Source organism: Anguilla anguilla, chromosome 8, assembly GCF_013347855.1.
Source record: "Anguilla anguilla isolate fAngAng1 chromosome 8, fAngAng1.pri, whole genome shotgun sequence".
NCBI lineage: Eukaryota > Metazoa > Chordata > Actinopteri > Anguilliformes > Anguillidae > Anguilla > Anguilla anguilla.
The window spans coordinates 37,825,263-37,848,138 of NC_049208.1; the positions used below are offsets into that span (position 1 = coordinate 37,825,263).

General features: G+C 39.8%; 1 protein-coding gene across 2 annotated transcripts in view; it reads left to right on the forward strand.

The window, feature by feature from the left end:
* The window catches only part of LOC118233114 (collagen alpha-3(IX) chain-like), a 38,931-nt gene that overhangs the window by 7,188 nt on the left and 8,867 nt on the right, over positions 1-22,876 (forward strand). The window contains exons 3-22 of one of the 2 annotated variants that reach the window (XM_035428476.1): positions 2,644-2,715; positions 4,391-4,520; positions 7,447-7,843; positions 9,366-9,446; positions 13,699-13,716; positions 15,227-15,319; positions 15,676-15,711; positions 16,047-16,118; positions 16,789-16,833; positions 17,233-17,268; positions 17,706-17,729; positions 18,606-18,659; positions 18,778-18,849; positions 19,247-19,288; positions 19,418-19,474; positions 19,658-19,711; positions 20,119-20,172; positions 20,314-20,367; positions 20,963-21,016; positions 22,737-22,790. In XM_035428476.1, the coding sequence (XP_035284367.1) occupies positions 2,644-2,715; positions 4,391-4,520; positions 7,447-7,843; positions 9,366-9,446; positions 13,699-13,716; positions 15,227-15,319; positions 15,676-15,711; positions 16,047-16,118; positions 16,789-16,833; positions 17,233-17,268; positions 17,706-17,729; positions 18,606-18,659; positions 18,778-18,849; positions 19,247-19,288; positions 19,418-19,474; positions 19,658-19,711; positions 20,119-20,172; positions 20,314-20,367; positions 20,963-21,016; positions 22,737-22,790 (1,499 nt within the window). The remainder of the gene's footprint in view (positions 1-2,643; positions 2,716-4,390; positions 4,521-7,446; positions 7,844-9,365; positions 9,447-13,698; positions 13,717-15,226; positions 15,320-15,675; positions 15,712-16,046; positions 16,119-16,788; positions 16,834-17,232; positions 17,269-17,705; positions 17,730-18,605; positions 18,660-18,777; positions 18,850-19,246; positions 19,289-19,417; positions 19,475-19,657; positions 19,712-20,118; positions 20,173-20,313; positions 20,368-20,962; positions 21,017-22,736; positions 22,791-22,876) is intronic. The other variant, XM_035428478.1, reaches the window with a different exon arrangement.

A 22,876-nucleotide genomic window follows, 5' to 3' on the forward strand; every position in this document is an offset into this window, starting at 1 on the left:
GCACAAATGACAGGCTTGATTGACCTGAACATTTTGATGAGCTGCATCAAAATTGTATACCCCCAGCAGTGGTTCCCCTCGAATTTGGGGCACAGCGGGTCACAAAATTACTAAATGGCTCAGGCGCATCAATATCCATGACTAAAATACCATTTTGTCGATGCAACAGCTCACAACACGCCATGTGCCGGCTGGAAAATAGAATGTTATTTTACTCTTTTCAAACAGCATAGATCCAGCGACAGTGCCTATATCAAGGAGAAATGTGAAATTTTAAATTCAGTCTGGTTCAATTGGAATTGAGCTTAGTTGAGTTGAAAATTCTGTATAAAATTGTGTGGATTAGTAATGTATAAGGTTTTAACATTATAATAATATAAGTTTTGTCTAAACCACAGCGAACAGTAAATACTTGTTCCTTACTTAATGTGAACATCGCACATCTTCTGTCGCATTACTCTGGCTGGAACATTTAACCAACGTGCGATTTTGGTGGGCAGCATTTTATGATGGTGTGTATTCAGTGTCAATATCTCCATTTTTTGGTGCAGATATAATTAGCAGACTATGAGGAATGCTGTGGTTACGCTTACCCATATTTCCGTACTAATGCAGTCCATTGTTGGTGGCCATATGACTTGAAGCAAAGGGGTCTTGTGCTTGCACTTATACCCAAACCGCAATTTATACACAAACCACCAATCTCATTCCTCATTAGCTGACTCAGGCATAGTAATTAACTCCAAAACCCTACGGATCATTATGGTTCCCCCCGATTTAATGCACTCAGTCCTTAACTGCCACCACTTGTTTTTTTACTTTCAGTCAGGGATTTCACAGCTGCACTAAAGCATTAACAGCCTGGTCTTAAAACGATAACATCACAACAAGGCTTGCCTTTGTATTGACTCACCTTGGTATTCATCGTTTTAATAAATAAGTATAAAAATTAAAAAATGTATAAATATTAAAACTTAATTATCATATGCTTTATAATGATTGATATGACTTATAAGAGCTTTTATTTGCACAGAAATATACCCAGGTAGCACAAGACATTTCAACAATAGTGCTGAGAATCCTGGTTGGATTCCCAGTCATTTCTATTAAACACACAAAAACACCCTAGGCAATTTTCATGTGAATTTCCTGGTAACATCCTTGAATGGCTATCAGTCCTTCATAAATAAAACATTATGGAGGTCATGTTCCAATAACGTTAAAAATAATGCTGTTAATATTGGTGATGAAATGTCAGATTTGCTGAACATGGATAAATGTCTGGATAAATTTAAAATGAAACACTACCCACAATTCAATTAATTTTGTCATTGGAATAAGATGCATTACTCCCACCTTAACCCTAAAAATTTGCGTATTTATTTTCATGATGTAAAACATTGTATATAAAAAACAAAAGATGCATTGTCATTCAGACAAAATGCGGTAGCATTCTGTAGCACAGAACAAACATTACCATGACAATGCTTTCATCATTTCATACAAAAATGGCAACACGTTATCTCCCTCACAACTACAATATTTTGTGCATTGACAGCAGTTCTCCCCAATGTGCATTTTTGTAAACAAACAGTTTGACTATGGCTATATATAGCCTGAGTAGCATTGTAACCTTTGGGGTTAGGGGGGGATGTTTAAGACATTTAAGACAGACATGTAGCACAGTGGGTAAGGAACTGGGCTTGTAACCGAAAGGTCGGAGGTTCGATTCCCGGGTAGGACACTGCCGTTGTACCCTTGAGCGAGGTACTTAACCGAAATTGCTTCAGTATATATCCAGCTGTATAAATGGATACAATGTAAAATGCTATGTAAAAGTTGTGTAAGTCACTCTGGATAAGAGTGTCTGCTAAATGCCTATAATGTAATCTAAGAAAATACATTATCCAGGTAAATCACCCATGTTATGTAAGTGATGCAGATGAATGGGAAAGTGGCAAGAAATGAGCAATTGTCCTTAAAATTTGTTTTCCAATTAGAAAAACATTCCAATAAATCACAGGAAGATTAATGTATATGAAAGAGGCAGGCTGGCCAGCATAACCTTCTGAAATGTTACGAGGGCAGGAAAAAAATAAAATGCAGGTCACACTTCTTGTACAGGGTGTCACGTGCACAAACATTGGCACATTCATCAACATTTTTCCTCTCTGTCGTAAATCTTCAAAACACAGCACCGTAATTTAAAAGAATCGACATGCTCTTTGATCAAAAGTGTCCTTAGTAAATGGATTGCATGCTGCTTTGGAAATGATTACTATCAACTGTGCAGTTACAGTTAAGTATAGTGACAGGGTTTGTCACAAATGTTCTACATTCAGACAAATGCTGCAAAAACATGCAATTAGGTTTTTTGACCTTGACAATATCCTGAGCAGTACAACAGTGGAAGGTCACTGGGAGTTTCTGAGCGCTTTGTTAAACTGAGATCTTTCACATTCCCCATGGATGTTTATTATGTGCATAATTAGTCTTACGCACATCAGGTTTGGCCATTATGAGTCAGTCGCAGGGTATAATTGACACTGCACTTATCTGTCCTGTCTGTTAATGTCTTTCAAATTGTGTGCAGCAAGAGCACACTGAGAACATATAGTGTGCATTATTATCTTTTTCCTCTAGAGCTGGATCTCAACAGACTGGATGGGGACACAGTATGCCCCATCATGAGAAATGGACAAGATGACCTTCCAGGTAAAAAATTGGTAATATGTTTTCTTTCTGCTTTTATGTTTAAGCCACGCCCATTGCTAACAGGTGCATAAAATCAAGCATACATCCATGCAATATCCATTGGCTGTAGAATTACTCATACTAAAGAGCTCACTGACATTCAATGTGGCACTGTCATAGGATGCCACCTTTCCAACAAGTGGGTTCATCAAATGTCTGCTCTGCTACAGTTGCCCCAGTCAACTGTAAGTGGGATTTATTGTGAAGTGGAAAAGTACAGGAGCAACAACAGCTCAGCTGCAAAGCGATAGGCCACACAAGCTCACAGGATAAGACCGCCGAATGCTAAACCATCTAGTGCATAAAAACCATCAGTCCTCGATTGCAACACCCACCACAGAGTTCCAAATTACTTCTGGAAACAACATCAGCACAAGAACAGTTCTTCAGCAGCTTCATGAAATGGGTTTCCATAGCTGAGCAGCCATATACAAGCCTAAGATCACCACATGCAATGCCGGGGGGGGGGGGGGGGGGGGTTAACTCTGTATTAATGCTCATGGTTTTGGAATGAGATGTCCAACAAGTACATATGGGTGTGACGTTCAGCTGTCGACATATTTTTGGAAATATAGTGTAAGTCTCTGACTGTGAATAGGTGGTGCAATGCTATGTGGACTGCAGGTGCAAAAATGTTATTTTGTTTGAAAGAACATTCTGCCATTCTTGAGATCATTTCTGCTGTAGATATGATCCATTTTTGATCATTAAAACATAATTGGACTGAAGTAAGCATATCGTTTAGGATTTAAAGTTGCTGCTGTATTATATTAAGGCAGTGTATCCTCATTTTCTGGCAAAGGCAATGAAGTTTCATTGCAAACAATTACGTTTATATTATGGTACAGATCAATCCTGTGTCCATACTTAAGACTGCTTTACTACCGATTTAATTATTTAAACATAAGTTTGATTTAAACATTCTGCATAACACAAGTGCCATCACTGACTCAGCTCACAAGACACTTAACAAGGCAAAACAACAGAACAATTAAGAATTTTTTTTAAAGCATTTCATTTCCCAGGGCTGTTTGAGTTGTTATCCTTATTACAACCTCTGACGTTAAAATCTAAAATACAGCAAATAAAAACATTCCACTTATGGCTGACATTTTGTAGCAGTGTAGAACACCCCTGACTTAGCGAAACCTTAATTGTGCAAGTGTTCCCCACATGAGAAAGGTTTAATTTCATTTCCCCACCCACAAATCTATCTCACATGTTAAGTAATTCTCAGAACTTAAGCAGATTTCACCTCATAAAAACATATTGCTGTGATGTGATGACTGAATTTCCAGGCACTGCTGGTTGTGGGAAGAAATGAAATTGCTTACCAGACTATAATCATAGCTGGTAGGTGATAAACATAAAACATGGATTTATGAAAAAAAAAAATGCATTAAGAGTACTAGAGGCAAAGTTTCTACCCTGTAATATGTTTGGTTGTATACCAGTGGTGAAGCACATTCTGGGTGCTATGATTGGTGGTCGTTTGCTTCCCCCTGCACCATGAAATGTGCCATGCTGTGCTATGCGACTTTCCAGTATAATTATTATCACTGTAGCACGTGTACAGCAGAGTATGACAGAAGCGTGAGCTGTGTCAAAGGCCTTTTCTCCCGTCTTCCTTTGAAAGGGTTCGATCTGATCACGCAGTTCCAGCTGGACGTAATTCCTCTGAAGGGGGTGCGGAAGGTGGACGGCTCGACGCCTCTTCAGGTGGCGTACCGGCTCGATAGGGAGGCTAATTTTCAAATTCCAACCAGGTAAGCGGAAAGTACACAAGAGGCCGTCCTCAACAGGTGTTGCGTTATTACAGGTCCGAGGCAGGTGTTGTTCCATGGGCAGCCTGTCATTGGAGGAGAAAACGTGCCCAAACCTATTTCAGTATCTGAGTATGAGGCTAGAGCGCAGACCCACCTTTTAGCAGTTTTTTATTACAATTTTTTAGGACATGACCAGGCGTATTGCATTCTTGGATGTTATTTTTTTTTGCTTGTTAAAAGAAGGGGCAGAGAATTAGAGAGGACAGGTGATAGTCTCTTTTGCTCAGAGAAGCTTAATTTTTCTGTTTCAGTTTGTCACAGTCTTTGCATAGTGTGTTTATGAATATACACATATTATTTTCTGTGTGGACATACACTTCTGGCCGTTGGTGAATCACCTGTCCAGCTAATGGTTTTAACCCCACTTTAATATTATGAATGGCCAGTTTCACTTTGACACCTAATTAATTCATTCACTCTTTAAAAATTCAACCTTCATTCAAATGTTTGAACTTTATGTGAAGGTTGATTCATAAATCCAATTATCTTTTCTGAAAATTAGCATACACTACTGGCCACCTGAATTTCAAAGCAGATTCAAGCCTAGATATGGCTTTTCTGTATGAAGAAGAGGTATGACAACTTTTATGTATCACCTGATTTTTAAGTTCTTTATTTTCATTTTTGTGTTCAGCACAATGTGTTGCAAATTTGTATGAAATGTGCTCTATAAATAAAGGCTGATTGATTGATTGATATTGGCCAGAATTCAATCAGAAAGTGTCCTTAACTTTTACACTCAATTAAATATTACTTCTCTTTTGTTAGCACTGTTAGTTTGGCAATTTTAACAATCACCTAAAGTAAATAAAATTGTAATCAATCGAAAAAAGTTTCAATTGTTAATTGATTATATGAGGTAATATGAGGACAAAGGCAAATGATGAGTGAAGCCGGGCAGTGGTGACAGTGTGCAACGTTCTGTGAGACGTCCTATCAATCATGTCAGGCTAATTTCGGAAATAAGATTAAGTATTTCACCTGCGTGTTTTCCCTAAAACCCCACGAAAGCAAATCAGACTCACGAATGAACTTTTTTTCAAGTATTCAAAAATAGAAAAGGAAAATACCAGAACCTGCAATGCTCTAATGTCACAGTGAGCATCTGCAATCTCAGTGTGCGTTTGTGCCGTACCGCGTGAAATACAAATGGAAACTGCTGAGCGAAGTGAACTCGTTCTTGCAGTGGGATCGCCGGGATGCTCGAGCGGCCTTCATTTATTTTATTGCGTTACAGGAAACTCCTGTTTTTTATTGCCTCGCCTTGATCCATTTACAAGATGGTTAAAGTAGGCTGCGGCATCCAGCTATAAATACACCACCCATCGAGGCCCTTGCTTGTTAACAAACAGCGAGCAGCAGACGAGAGAGGGACCCATGCTGTCAGGCCTCCTTAATTGATTTGCTCTGCTGAGTGCTGAGTGCTGAGGTGCCACGTGCGGCCCTCTGATTTATAACACAATGGGGGAAGACTAGCTGCTCTGTTCTTTTGAAGTGATGATGAATATCATGTATGCATGCGCGCCTGACAGTTGGGTAAAAGCTTTGAACTTTTGAAACGTTCTTTTCAATGAATGTTTCATTCATGATGGTTGTGTTAAGGGCTGGGCCTCTAGGACATGAGGTAATCTCCTGAGGCTTTGTGCTCAGGGCACGAGCTACACGTCTCTCTCTTGGTCTCTCTCTCTCTCTCTCTCTTTCTTGTTGCGTGTGTGTGTGTGTGTGCATACAAGTGCATGTCCAAATGTGTGTGTCTGTGTGCATGCATGCAAGTCCAAGTGTCTGTGTGTCTGTGTGTGTGTTTGGGTGTGCATGTGCATGTCTGTCTATGTTTTGCATGTGCATATGTGCCAGTTCTGTCAGGACCACTGTCATCAAAGTAGAACTTTATTGACAATAAAGGCAATACAGTTATGTTTGGCGGTATGGCTCTGTTCTGGAGCTCTCCCGCCAACCACGCAGCCCGCGTGGATAAGGCCGGGAGGCCAGCAGCCAAACCCCCCTAGAGGGGTACACACAGAACAGATCCAGCAGCAAGCAAGTTCTTAACACATAGGGATGGAGCAATACAAATTCTTAACACATAGGAATGGAGAAATGCAAATTCTTGATGCATGGGGATGGAGCTGGGGTGGTGGAGGGGATTTACGAAGCAACGTGCAGCACTTGCATGCAGGAGGAGCAGCCGAATGAGTAGAGGGAGGCTGTTTAAGTAGACCGCCCTGTTAGTGAATGTACTGTGATAGGCGAACATCACTCAGCTGAGCCATCAGCTGATTCAGCCGGAGCGCTTGACTCTCCTGGCCTGCCAGAACTACACGATGCTCCATTTTGTATGTGCATGTGTTTGTGTCAGTGTGTGTTGTTGTACATATTCACATATTTGCGTACCTACACGTGCATGTGTGTGTGTGTGTGTCCTTGTGCTCAATTTCATGTGTGTATGTTTTTTAAGTAATTGTGTATGTGTGGGAGAGAAAGACACTGGTGTCTGCTTTGTTTTACTGTGAGCCAAAGATAAGCTTCCTGCTGACAGACCTCCAGAACAGAGTACAACTGTTATACCCTGCTGACTTCATTAACTGCAGATAAGAGTAATGCCTTGGAGTCAGGAATCAAAATATAGGTTTTTGTGGTCACAAGAATTAAACAGTCACAGACAGGGATTATCCAGCGAGGCCTTCTGTTCTCCGGCTAATTGGCCGTCTTCACCTCACTCACTCAACATGAACACAGCACTTTCCATCCTCATTTTCTGCGTTAGGGCTTGAATTCTTAAGCAAGCTTATTCCAGGGTGACAGCGGGACATGGATTTTGGCACCGCGGCGACCAAAGAGACCGCTGTCTTCCCTTGTCCTCCCCTAGGCTGAACTTCCCCAGGGGGTTTCCGGAGGAGTACTCCTTCATGGCCACGTTCCGCATGATCAAGAACACGGTCAACAAGGTGTGGAACGTCTGGCAGGTGGTGGACGAGGACGGGAGCAAGCAGGCGGGGCTGAGGCTGAACGGCGACCAGCAGGCCCTGGAGTTCTTCCTCATCGGGATGGACGGCGACCTCCAGACGGTCACCTTCCCCGGCCTGTCCGTCCTCTTCAACACCAAGTGGCACAAGGTGATGGTGGGCGTGGAGAGGGACCAGGTCACCCTGTACGTGGACTGCCAGCCCGTCGACAGCAAGCCCATCAAGGGCAAGGGCTCGATCAACACCGAGGGGGACACCCTCATCGGGAGGCTGGATGCCGACCCCAACTCTTCTGTTGTGGTGAGTTCCTCAGCTCTGAACCTATGACACGTGATTGTTCTGTAGTCGGACTATTATAATTCTTTGTCACACAGCGTGTGACACCTCTGGGAGGGAGATGCGGCAGTTCTGGGCCTGCACCCTGATTGTCATATGGAGAAAGAGAGAGCGCACCCACACCAACATGAAAACAAATGAACTTCTTCACCTTTCTCCTTCAAAGGTTCTGGGCAAAAACATAAACTAAAACAACAAAGACGAACAAAAGCAGAACCCAGCAACAGCTTTTCAGCTGGTCTCAGCAAGCCAGCATTTCAGTTGCCAGCCCCTCCATTTTTCAGTGACTGTTTTCCTTCCCTTTGTCTTCGACAAACGAAAACTCCAAAACAAAATCTCTCTCTCAGCATGTTTTCCCCCTGGTCTTGGCCCCATACTGTGGAGAGGAACTCACCTTCAACCACCTGGGCTAATTAGTTAACCCAACCCAGGTGTGTGTGCTCTGTCCACCCATAGGTGTGGCCGAGACAAATCTGCTCCACTGGACCCAATGCCACAATTCTCCACCCCCACAATTCAACGACAGGCTAAATTGGCTTGCACTAAGATCGCTCCCTCCCGGGTTTGACACAATTTATGTCACACACCGTGCGCACCCACACCAACACAAAAAGAAATACAGTAAACAACTTCATCTTTCCCACAGGTTCCAGGCAAAAAACTAAAACAACAAACTAAAACTAAAAGAAGAAAGACAAAAGAAAGCAAAACCTAGTGACAGATTTTCAGCTTTCCGTTGGTCTCAGCTGCCTAACTTTTCAAACTGGCTGAGACAAATCCACTCTGCCAGACCGAATGCCACATCCTCATTGGTGATTCTTCCTTGTCCCCTGTAGGGGACATGAGCCTCTGGTCTTAATCTCAAGAACCCTATATTCTACTACAGTATGCTGAAACATACACTACTCTACACTGACCAGTGTCTATTTTCTACATGATAGACCACATAGAGAAAGCAAGCACCAGACAGTGATATTTCTCCTTGGTGAAAACTACCATCTTCTGGGTGCTTGTGCTTGGTATAGAGTGACCAGATTCCCTGAAGGACTGTATATATAATGCAAAGAGAACTTACAATGATGGTAGTTACAGTCAGTAAACTCATTGAAATATGGTACGACTGAAATATGGGTGTGAAAAAGGAATGTAACTGGGACTGTCCCAGAAAAACAGAATGTCTGGCCACCCTAGCTTTGTATACTGCCAGTGGTGATGGTGAACTTTCTCAAAAGTTGAAGCCAGGTCCACCTTTTAACATATGTATATGAAGCATGTGCAGCCACAATAGTGTAAACTATTTTAAATTCAGTGGTTCCGTTGCATTTATGAGGGCTACATGAAAATGTATGGATTTCAGTAATCAGGTAATACAAGTTAAATATCCAACATGAGGAAACAACAAAAAAAGGATTGTCCTAAGGATAAGACAAGTTGCATGAAATTATGGAAAATGGAACGGTGAAAAAATGTTATCTTCTTTTCTCAGTTTGAACTCCAGTGGATGTTGATTCACTGTGACCATAAAAGGGCCCAGAGAGAGAGCTGTTCTGAACTGCCCCAGACTGAGGTAATCCCCGCTCATCTATAGATGTTTGCCACAGACCTTTATTTCATAAGCAAGGGAACATGATCTTGGGTACCTACCTATAATCTCCAGAAAGAAATATACACATGTACATACACATGCGCGCACACACTCATGCACATACAGACACACGCTCACACGACCATACAACATGTGCACACCCACCCACAAGCTCATGTATGTGCGCATAGATGCACGAATGCACAAAGGAGTCAGTTATATGTTTCTCAGTAAGAATGTGCCAGAACATAACCGCTAGTCTGTATATGCCTGGAGTTTATACCTAAAGAAGATTACATTTTAGAATTAAGAATGTATTGAAGTCTCGCTGATAATGCAAAGCACCTGTCATCAGACCGTGTCTTGCTTGAGACTAGTCATTGATGCACAGATGCAGTTTTGTGGACCCTCTTAGCCTACCACCTACTGTGTGTTCTTCTGAGATATAATCAAATCATTGGGCATCTCTTCACTAAATTGATAGGTACACATCACTCAGAGTCTAGAAACTAATGGCATAGGTACACATCACTGTGAATGTATAAACTAATGGCATCGGTACACATCACTGTGAATGTATAAACTAATGGCATCGGTACACATCACTGTTAGTGTATAAACTAATGGCATCGGTACACATCACTGTTAGTGTATAAACTAATGGCATGGGTACACAGCTATTGACTAATGCATAGTACAAGTCACTGTGAGTCTATTAACTAATTGGATAGGTACACACCACAGTACGTCTGTTCAGTTTATACATCACGGTGAGTTGCTTCCTGTGTATGATTTTTATTTCTATCTGAGGAAACATGTGAAGAAACATATTTGGTGCTTGTCTGCCTCTGCATGGGAGCATGATTTAATGAGCTCCGGTACATCTCGCCACCTGCTTTTCTCTGCCTCTTTGATTTTTATGCATGAGGAATTAATCAGTTCCTGGCCTGTGTTTTAATTCATCAGTCCAAAAGGAGAACTCCACCAAAAAAAAAAAAAAAAAACAATTTGTTAACAAAACACAACACCTCTTAATCTGAAGACAATTTGCTTTTATTTGGCCTCAACTTAAAAAAATAAAATAAGAAATAGACACATGCATACAAAGTGATAATTTTTGTGTTTCTTTCTAGCAGTGTTAACCTGAGCAATGTAGAGCAACATTGTCCAAAAAGATGAGCGTTAAGAACAATGTACATTTCACTTGAAGTGCTTTGACAGTGAGTGTTCAATGGCATATGCAATTCAAACAAAATTTATCTCACTTTATCTCAATAATGATTATGTGTATCGCAATATGGAAACCAGATGTCAGAGGTTTGTCCCTCCATCCATCCATTATCCATACCTGCTTATTCCTGGTCAGGGTCACAGGGGGTGCTGGAGCCTATCCCAGCATGCATTGGGGGAGAGGCAGGAATACACCCTGGATATGTTGCCAATCTATCGCAGGGCACACACACCATTCACTCACACATTCATATCAAAGGTTTGTGCCAATGGAAATTAGTTTGTTTTAGCAATTTACACTTATGGTTAAGAATGATTAGTCTGACTATTCTTTAAAATACCTGACTTTTCATGCAAAAAGCTTTTTGTTTTCATTGCATGCTGAGTTTAGATCAATGTTCTCCATTGTGCAGAATGGTCACAAGCTGTAAGAAAATTGAAACTAATAAGACCATTGAGACTTGTCAGTGACTTTCAATTATCCTGGTGGTGTAATAAAAGAAGAATGAGTTCATTAATTTTGTTTTATTGGTTCCATTTGATTACATAAAAAGTCACCCGGACAAGGTCAACTCTACTTGTGTTCATTACAAATACAGCCGAATGCTTTAATCTCCGACAGCTTAAAGGCACAAAGTTTTGTATTTAGATTTAATTGTGTTCTTTACTTCAAATTTGTGTTTTACAACCAGTTTCATTTATTTCCATCAAGTTACAGTATTTTGTTAATTTCTTTTAAGAAGGAGGATTTATTTTTTAAGAAGGAGGTTTTCTTTTAAGAAGGAGGATTTCTTTTTTAAAAGGATTGCACCTCTGGGCCACTGTAGTTTCTCTTTAATTTCTACAAAGTTAAATTGGCATAAAAAACTGCATCTTGCAGTATTATATAGAAAATAGCATTCAAATATCAACATTCTAGTACTTGCCTCTCGAGGGTCAAGTTATGCCTTCCTTTACTTTAATGAAATACAAAAGTGAGACAAATAAAATATATTACTAAATAGAATATATTATTGTGTGGCACCACAAGGCAGGAAAAAATGCTTGAGCCAGGACAAATGCTTCAGTGAAGTCTACAGTACATGTCCCACGTGTAGGATGTCTGCCAAAAAGCTGAACTCCTTAGTCACCATTTAACAAATCAGAATACCGCAGAATGCCTGGTGTGTGTGTATGTATATATATATATATAGATGGGTAACATTTTATTGTTTAATTCAATTGTTAAAAATAACTTATTTTTACTCTCCAATATTTGGTTTCCTCTTCTTCAATATTATATAAAATATTTTATGCTTACCATATGCTCAAAAATATTAAACAGGGAAGTGCTGTTTACATTTAGCATGATGATATGTATCTATTTCATTTTAAAATGACTGATGATGATTCATTAGTGCAGTGAGGACAGTGAGGAAGTTGGAGAGAAGCAAACTTGCGAAGTCCAAGGTCACTTGCTATTTAATAAAAGCTCCTGTGTCTGGCCTGGCTGCCAAAATTTCCTGGCTGTTTCTTTGATTTATCCCAGTTTCAAACAACTTTAACTAGTTTGTTTGATTAGCATATGCCTTTAAACTGATGGTAAGATAATCTAAATCATTTTGAGATTAATGATTCTGTTGCTGTAAATTTCAGATTTGGGCTCTTATTCTTGTTTCACATTGTGGCAGATTCATTGTTTTAGCTCCTGCACACCAAGAATTAAAGCATAAGTAGTTTGACATACGAGAACTTTTTTTATTTTCTCTGGTAGAGTTTTTCAAGAAAATCAGGTGCAACTGCATGTTACATATGCATGTGTGTGTGTGTATATATATATATATATATATATATTCTGGTAATCACACGCACATGCATGTTATTATATTTATTTATTTTTTATTTCTATTTATTCTATTTATTTGATTTCTATTCATTTGATTTTTTTTTTTATTTTGCCGAACTAATTTTGCTTACCCAACAATGTATTATTGCAATGCAGAATGCAGCAATACATAATGGCAATTCACTTGTGTCCTGATTTAGTTATGCATGAAATGATGCTATGATACGACACCTCCCACTCAGTAACTTGTGCATCAGTGTACATGGAGAAATGTGAAAATTTTAGAAAAATGTGAAACAGTGAGTTTTTGAGGGGAGCCAGTTTCTAAAGCCAAGGCTTCATAAAACAAAAGCATGACTACCACATGTGTATTATAACACATGTGGTCACTGCATTGTTTGACACATGTATTATTGTACTCCAGTCATTAACGGTGCCAGAAGCTATTTAAGGTGATCTGGCTGGTCAGGAGCCACCTGTTACACAGCTGACTGTCGCTCCTCTTTCAAATCTCCTTCTTTTATGACTCAGCAAGAAGAACTATAGCTTACTAGCTTTATCACAGTCCAACCTGTTATCTTCTGTTTGGTCGATAATGTTCTGAAACAGATACGCAAACATAATTTTTACTTTCTATAGTGTTTGATGTTTTCTGACTGCCGGTCCAGGTTGTTCTTGCAGTGCATAAGGACAGTAGTTAGATTATGTCCATCATCTCAAAACATTTGGTGCAAATTCCATAAGTGCAAGTTATCCAAATCCAGAACACATCAGGGGCCAAGTTATTGAGAGAGAGGCATGCGTTCATGTGTGTTTTACTATTACAGTTGACACAGGCATTTCTGTCACTCAGCGAGCACACTGTGAAACATGAGTTATGACAAGTTGCATCCATTTGCCCTGCAGCAGGATTGACAGACGTATCAAGTTTAAGTTAAATTCACTGATTCGATTTGTCATTCATGGTTATGAATGGTTATGACAGATATTATGCTTATGAGAACTCTATATAGCCTTTATGATAGAGGGTGTAATCACAGGTCCACCCTCCTTTCTGCTTATCTTACGGAGCATGTGGCCCTCATGACTTATGTTTTGAACAGGTGTGCTCTTTCTGACTATCTGGTGAGGGGTGTTTGCTAACTCTGCATTTATTTTATTTTTCTCCTGCTTCTTCAGATGTTTCCCAATGCCGAGGTATTTATTTTTCTATTTACGACTGCATCTTTGTCTTGTGTTTTCTTTCGTGTGTTTTTTAAAGCAAATAATCATCTCCTTGCTTTGTTTCTAGGCTTAACACATTCGTTAATCAGTGAGAACGTTCCGGTAGCGTGTCGCGTGTCGTGTGAAGCGTGCTGCTCCGGCATGAAGTCACACATTGTTGGCCTGATCTGTTGTCGTCAGCGCAGGCTGAAAAGAACAAATAGTTTTAGGGGGTGCTAATTAGTTACAGAAATATACAAATAGATCAAACGCATTATTCTTGGTGTCGCGTGGCTCATCCTGCTGAGACACTCTGCTCCAGGGTGTCACTTTACCGCACAGTCTGGAACTGAATGCCAGCCAGTGCTCAAATGAGCCCAGCAGCCCTACAGCATGGCTTCAGAAGTGGGCGTAGTGTCGCTGGGGAAAGGAGAATTTCAGTCAATTACTGTCCCTCAACTCCTCACATAAGAGTGACACCTCTGGTCAATCAAGTCAACTGCGCACACTCATTTTCATAGCTCAGCCGGTAGACAGTGAACTGAAAGGAAATGGCAGCTTCTTTTCCACTGTCAAAATAGATGAATTGTGGGTAACGCAACAAGGAGACCTAAGAATATAATTTGCCATTCCTTATTTGGCATTCATTATTCTTGGTATTTAAAGGGAAAATACTTCTGTAGATGACGTTGGTTGTCACAACTTATCAAAATTTAAGCTGGGTTTAAACCTTAAGGGGTTCACAGGGTAGCATAGTTATAATTGTTTTGCATAGTCATCTGCTTTTCATCCACATTATTATGTCGTGTTCATATGTAAGCTACTCTATGGCAGGCTATTTTATTCAAATCCAGCCAATTTTTAAAAGCAACAGGATTCACATGTACAACCACTACATGAGCTAATGAAATCTCAGCAATGCGTAGAAGCTTTGAAATACACACACTAATAGAATGCTTGATTACTTGATGCGTCATAGGTCATTCAGACGTCATCATTTAACTCTTTAAATAGTGTAACAATACAATACCATCAAGCTTCATATCAGATGCAGAAAAAATGTTTAATGGTTGCATTGATCTTTACTAACTTTGTGTTGAAGCACATATAACCTCTTTATTCTTTACTATATTTTTCCCGAGGACCCCTGACAGTGTCAGATGACAACACTGATAATTGGTTAGGTGATGTAGCTGTGGGAAAAGATGTGTGTTTTATGGGAAAAAAAGAAGAAGAAAATATCCAAGTCACAGTACCATAGGTTACATGGCTGAAATGTTACATGTCAAATGACCTCAGATGATTCTGTTCCAATGAATGCCTTTTTTATCTTCAGGAGCTTGACTTTCATTGGTGATTCATTGTAATATCTTGTATGCCTGACGAATAGCGATACCCTTAATGAAGTTGCACATACTGCACCTGTATAAAACGCACCTGTTATTTCCTGGCCGACATTACAGTAGTTCTGTTTTTATTGATTTGTTGGTTTTTCTTTCCCCAGCCTGACCCTAAACCGGTCCCAGGCCCTGCTGGTCCCATGGGCCCCGAGGGGCCACGCGGGCCCCAGGGAGAGAGTGGCAGAGATGGGCGAGATGTAAGTAGGAAAACATTCACTCATTAGCATTACAGCATTTACTCATTAGCATAACCACGTCTAACCATTACTGGAGCATACAAGGCATGATTCTCAGTACATAATTCTGGTTTAGGTCTATAACCTGTGGCTGTAACTTTAAACAGTAACATTTCAAGTCACATTTCAAATAAGATAGAAGTTACATTTCATAGCAGAGCTGAAAGTTACATCAGCAGATAAGGACCAGGAGGGAGTGCTTGGCTCCCCTAGCGATAAAATATTTCTTGAATTATTTCATTGATGTATAAGTGCATCAAAGCTTCATAATCTGTGGTTGACGGTTATCGATCAGTCATAAAGTTGTGCTTTTGCAGGGACTCCCAGGCCAGCCTGGTGCTCCTGGTTCTCCTGTAAGTATGATCTGTCCAATGGCTGTTTGGTGGTCAGGATGTTTTATGCTATAGCTCAAACGCATCTCATTATTCCCAGAAACAAGATCATTTGTAAAGGTAAATTAGCTGCGTATGTCCACAGGTATTTGCACCTGATGAATGGGTCGGGCCTCTCTTCAGGCTAATGGCTCGTTATGCGTTGTCTGACGAGGGTTAACGCAGACAGAGGCCTCTGCAAATCGCATGGGTTTAATTGATTACGTGTTTGACCGGTGATGCACCACCGTAGCTTAGCAACAGTTGCAGGCAATGTGCTCTCCTGATAAATTTGTCTTCATCCGTGTCTCATGCAGGGCAGCAAAGGGGAACAGGGCGAGATTGGACTGCCTGGACAGAGGGGGCTTCCAGGGCTCCCAGGACCAGCAGTAAGCATCACATTGCTCAAACAAACAAACAAACAAATTAATTAATTAATTAATAAGTAAAATGTCTCTCTACCAAAGCACGTCAGTGCCAGGCACTGCTAAACTGGATCAGCTATGCCCGATTATAGCACTCTGTTTGTGTCTGTGTGCATGTACAGCTAAATGCAAAAGTATTGGGACAATGGCAGAGTGTTTGTTATTTTGGCTCTGTACTCCAACACATTAGATTTGAAATTAAACCATGAATATGAGGTCAAAGTGCAGACTGTCAGCTTTAATCTGAGGGTAGTTACATTCAAAGCAGGTGATCCCTGTGGAATCCTTTTCGTACAGTATGTTAACCTTAATTTTAAGGGAGCAAAAATAATTGGACAAGTCACAACATAAAGATCTCATATTTAGTACTTTGTTGGAAATCCTGTGCCTTCCAATGACTACCTGAAGTCCACAACCCACCACCAGAGCTGGGTATCTTCCCTGGTGCATATGTGTTTATTCATGAACTGTATGTTTGTGTATGCATATTTCTGCATGCATAATACCCAGCTGTGTAAATGGATCATATGTAAAATAAGCTCTGATAAGAGTGCCCATGGAGTGATTAAATGCTTAAATGACCTGTACTATAATGTGATACATTTTGAATAACAATTTCTCCCTCTTTTCTAAGGGAGGGAGTGGGCCAATGGGACCGAGAGGACCTGTTGGTGAAAGAGTGAGTATCTTCCTTTTTTTGCATATATTTTGAATCCTTTTATTTGCTTTATTAGATGTGTTCAGCATTCCATGTAATCAGAGTCCAAAGCTGTTGAAAGGTGTTCCATGGTATTTCTGTACTGTGCTTTAATTTTATACAGTACCCCATTAAAGTTTGATTGAAGGCTATGATAGGCAGATGTTGTGTACAGTTAAACTTCAGTATAGAATGACTGGACTGTCAGCTATTGGAAAACTTCTATAAATGTCACATTCAGTGATATTTATGGTGTTCGACCTTGATAATACTTGATAATACTCATGAAAAAGTCAAAATGCTGCATGATATCTAGCTTTTGTAATATATCAGTTTTCAATCACAAAAGGGTTGTTCCTTTTTACTTGTGTCCAATGACAGGGACTGCCTGGCTTTCCTGGTCCACCAGGTCCTCCAGTAAGTTCCAGTTCCATCATATTATAGCATTTCATATTCACAGTGTAATGCAGCCAAACTGGGGAAATTTCTAGAAATAGTTGGACAGCCTAACAGCAAATCTTACAATGACACAGTCTCATTTGTATGGATAGCCACGTTTGATCCATTAGAGCTTAGCATTTGATCCGTTTTATCTTTTATTAACACAGCTTTACCACTGCTCCATCTGAGACTGGTGAAAACAGCTAGAATGAGATCGAAGTTACGAACAGAATGATTATCAGTGCACTTGTAACTTCTACCAAAAAGTCTGGCAACATCCATTGCTTTTCTTTCTTCAGAAGTTGTCCTGAGTGTATACATTTAGAACATAGCACACACACAAAAGTTTTATTTTTCTTGCTTGGGAATTGCACCAAATTTCTCATCCTCTGTTTGTGCCTTCTGTTTTACAGGGATCCGAGGCAATTGGACAACCTGTATGTTCAAAACAATTTACACTTCCTGTTTCCTGTTCATGTACAGTGGTTAAGGCTGTAGTTCAGCTGACCTTCAAAAGCTGAGCTTCAGGCCAGCTACTTCTCAAGATATGTGCACTGCCTAAGTACAGACATCTCCTAATGGCTATCAAAGAGCATAAAACCTCTAGGTTTTGCTATAATTTACATTTCCAAATTGTTATTCTTTCTTTATACAGCTTAGTCAGACCTCCGAAAGAATTTTATGTTAATGCTTGGCATTTGTTTGGGAATCCATTCCTAAAAGTCCATACTTCCTGGTTACTGTTCTAAAGTCCATTTCAAGTGGTAGTTCTTGGTTTCAGTCCAGTTTTTAATGTTTTTTAAGATGTAAAATAAAACCTTATGAGCTGGTTTCACAAATATTAAATTTGTCTTGGACTAAAATGATATTTTTTTTAATGGAGAATCTCCATTCAAAATTGAATTTAGTCTAGGACTAGTCTTAATCTGTGTCTGTGAAACCGGCCCTCTATGTTAATACTGCTGTAAATGTGTGTAAATGGCTTAATACAGTATATATACATATATATATATATATATCATTAAATTTCATTATTTTCCTATAAAGGTTTGACCTAAACAACGTAATAATGTCAACTATATAACATATTACACATTACTTCAGCAATATTATATTTTGTATAATGAAGTTGTATGGGGAGGATGTTTCCTTCTGGTTTTTTGAAGGAGATTGCATACCGCAATTATAAAATGAATGTTTATTTTTTTGGAGTGGAATTTGTTTTAGCTGATATTGCCTCTGTCATAATAATTTAATTCGGCTATATTGCTGTTCATAATGATGGATAGTGTTCATTATTGTGCCTCATCCAGGGACCTCCAGGAAAACCAGGTGAACCTGGAGACTCTGGGAACATAGGACCTGAGGTAAGTGCCATCGATTAAGTAAACCAAATCATGCAGTTCCACAAGTCACTAAAAGGAGTTTACATGACATTACCATTAAAAGAAGTGTATTAAAAGCTATGTCTTTGCATTTTGGCAGGGTCCCCCAGGACCAAGTGGTGACATAGGAGCACCGGGTCTACCTGGAAAAGCAGGACCCCCAGGACCTGTGGTAATATACTTCATTGAACTTACTCCTCTTAATAGTAAGCTGAATCTTAATCTCCGTATTTCAATGTATCCATACAGTCACATACTGCATCATGCTTTCAGCCCACTCGTCCAAAACACAATTTAGTAAATTGTACTCTTGGATTTTTGAAGCGTTTAGTGTGTGACATTAGCCCTTATGTTATGCTGTGTGGCCGTCAGGGACATCACTAATTTATATCTCTTTATATTTAAGTGGCTCTTACAGTCAGGTGTAGTGCAACTACTGTATGCGTACACATCATTACAGTACATAGCAGTTCTGAAGTGGCACTCCAGATCTGCTTCCTTGCACTGCCTGCTGATGCTTTTGCATTCACTGCTATTGAATAAATAAAAGAGTTTGGTCTGTTTTTCAGGGCCCTCCTGGACCCCCCAGCCCAGAGGGAAGTGGTGAACCGGTGAGTCTCATTTTTTTTAGAGGACTAGGCCTCAGAAATCGCTGTATGCGCTGCGACGTGTTTCATCTAGCTATCAGACTCGAAATGCCTCAACCGCCATAAAACAACGGCTCTTTTGATTTGCAACAGTGCCAAGCTGCATGTCCCGCAGGACCTCAAGGAAACCCAGGGATGCCGGGAATCAAGGTGATGAATCATAAAGTTATCTACTATTGTTGTAATACTGGATTACCAAAATACTTTCTGATCATTGGGTAATTACTTACGAGGAATTAGCATACAATCAAAGGAAATGGTGGCCAATATTAGGCAGGATTAGACATGCCTCATACATCCTACCAAGTTTTTGAATTGACGCACAATTTCCAGGGTCACAAAGGGATCCAAGGAGAGCCAGGGGAACCAGGAAAATCTGGACAAAAGGTAAAATAAACTGTAAAGTGAACAAGAAGATTCAGTGTGGATTACAAAATAGGTGATGTATATTTTTTTGCATAATTCCCATTTACAATACTAGACACTGAAAAATGAGTAATAACAAATGTACAATTCCCAGCCTTAAAACAACACTTGAGACTTAAGCCTTCTGGTGCATTAGCCTAATTGGTAGACCAGGGGTTGAAGGAACTAATCTTCTGCTGAAGCTGTAGATATTTTCAGTGCCATCTGCAATGAATAAAATTAAACTAAATGCACTGTGACTCCTCAGCAAACCAAAATAGAAAATAAAAGTCATTAAAAGTGTACGTAGGTCAAATGCACACAATCTCGGAATGTATGGACCTGGAAATTTTACAGCCAGCAGCTGACTGTGCTTGTTTTCACCAAAGGGAGAACCAGGACCCTCTGGTGTGCAGGGCCTGCCAGGACGGACAGGAAGTGAGGTCAGTGTTCAGTAGTTTGTCTTCACTAGGCTCGCTTATATGAAATTAGCACAGTGCTACTTTTATACTTCTTGGATTTCAGTGATAAACACCATAAAACATACCAATTTGCATCAATTTAATATAATATTTTTTCCCCAGGGGACAAGGGGGCCAATAGGACTTCCAGGTTCCTCTGGAGACAAAGGAGATAGGGTAAGCTGGAACATCTGAAAACCTGTCTGTAAGTGATGTATTCCATCATTAATTTAGAAATGAGCAGATCAAGAGTTGAGGGGCCATCAATCTTACAGTTCTTACAGTTTTTACTGAAAGTTAATCACAATATGGCATAATAGATGATGTCAATTTATGTCAAATGATATAAAACTGTCATCACTTTTATCGGTAAATGTTATAACTGATGTTGCTGTAATAACGTTTACCGATAAAGGTATGACAGTTTCGCGTAATTTGACAAAAGCTGACATCATCTATTATCCCATCTTGTGATAGCTGAAGAGTTCAAGTAAAGTGTTAATGTAAGTTTTTTTTTTTTTTTTTTTTTTTTTTTACCAGCCAGTTATGACAGGTCAGCAGCCGATTATATTTTCACAGCTTCAAACAAGCCAGATTATGAATAAAAGGTTTTTCATCAGCCCCTGTGAAACATCACATATGCTAATCCTGAGGTGAACTAGAAGAGAAGGAAGGCCCAATCTCGCCTTTCATGTTTCACCAAGGAACTCTTCATATCTTTAAAAGAGCAGAATGTTAAATATCCCATGATTATGTTCCCTCATCTACTCAGGGCCCCCCTGGGTTCAATGGGATTCCTGGACCTACAGGCCCACCGGGCTCTCCTGTAAGCATTCATCCTTTCTTTGGTAAACTCGTGAAGCTATGGAATGCTGACAGTCAAGAAGGTTCTAACTGTAGAATCACCTCAGTAGCAGAGGTCCTCTGTGTGACTTGTGTGCTGCAAGGCAGGAAATGAAATATTTTCTGCTTATTCCTCTTCTGGATTTATGGCTTGGGACAGCTACACAGGTGTATACCACCACCAACAGGATAGAAGGAGATATGTGTTGCTAATTGTGTGACCCAAAAGAGATGTGAATAAATAATTTAACTGAACTGCAATTTAAGCCTTCAATGATCGTTAAGTAATTACTTTTTTCTGAGTATTTTATTGACAGGAATGATTTATTAGTGTTAGTGGATGGACTTAAGAATGATTATCAGAGGAGTGACAATGATTGAATGATGACCATCATACTGTCAAATTTGTAATGTAGTTGTGATCATGGCATATTCAACCTGCTAAATAACATTATGGTACCAATTGGATTTTACCTAGTTTCGACATTGATTTTGCCATGTGGCATGAAATGTATATGCTGGTAAAATTCAAACTGTTCTACTTCACATTTTCTTCTATAATAAAACAAATCGCCAGGTCAAACGGTCTGTCTAGAATTGGCCCCAGTTTCTGGAGAAGCTTGGAAATCAACTGTCAAAGGCTGTTTATAATTCTGTAGCTAAGTATGTGATAGGTAACCTATAGTTTGCAAATAGATATAAGCTTGAACAGTTCCTGCAGGGCCAGTGATTCTTGAACTGGCTCCTGGTTTGCCTCTGTGGCTATAATTTGTGATCTGACTCCATCCTGTGCCCGTTAGTACATAAAGTGTGGCAGGTGATTTACGGACGTCACATTTTTTTTGTTGTTTTTGTTTTTTGCTTTTCCAGAGCAGGAGTGCAGGCAGCTGTCCTGTTTTATTTTATTATTTTTCGTTTCCTGAAAAACTACCAGTTTATTCCGAATTAAAGCTGTTCTGCAAAGAAAAGTGAGCTACAGTTCCGGCACAGTGATGTGAAACACTGATATCACATTACAGGAAGTGTTTAGACGTTTAATAACCCTTTTCATTAAATAAATGAGATAATAATTTTGACAAATGTGTTTACTCAGGTTCCCTTTGGCGATTACATTGTGTCTAAAGATCTGAAACCATTCGGTGTGATAAAATGTGCAGTAATAGGGGAAAGCAGGAAGGGGGCAAATACTTTTTCAGAGCACTGTATGTCAAACCTTTGTTATGGATAATTTTCAGTTGCTAACCATAACTAGCTAATGCACCAACTAGCTACCTAGCTAATTTTATTTATGTTAATTTATTAATGTATTAATTAGTAAAGTTAATGGAGTGTGATGATGTTAATTGAAATTTTGTACACCTGTTCAAAATACTTCAATCGTTTAGACTTAAAACGTGATGATTGTATTTAAATGAATAGGAGTAGCACTGTATAAATTTGATGCAGAACATGATATTACTGCCTTAATGTGAACTGTCACAATTTCAAAATAAGCAGTATAAACTTGTAAGTTGCAGTAGACTTATGGAACTTTGGCGACAGTTCATGGATCCACTTATTGGGAAAATGTTGGTCAACTTAAGTCGAGGACAATTTTGGATGAGTGTGCACAACAGTTTCAATCATGTCTAGCCCGTGCTCAGTACTGTACAATGGCATTGTAACTTCTTGTCATGTGCTGTGTTGTGCATGGTTCACATCAGGGTGTAGAAGGCATTCGAGGACGTCAGGGTTTGGAAGGCCCCAAAGGCGATGAGGTGAGTGCACCTCCTCTCTTCCTGCCATCTGGTTCTGAAGTCCATCCCATTTACTGACATGGTGATTGACACGGTGCCCACGTGCA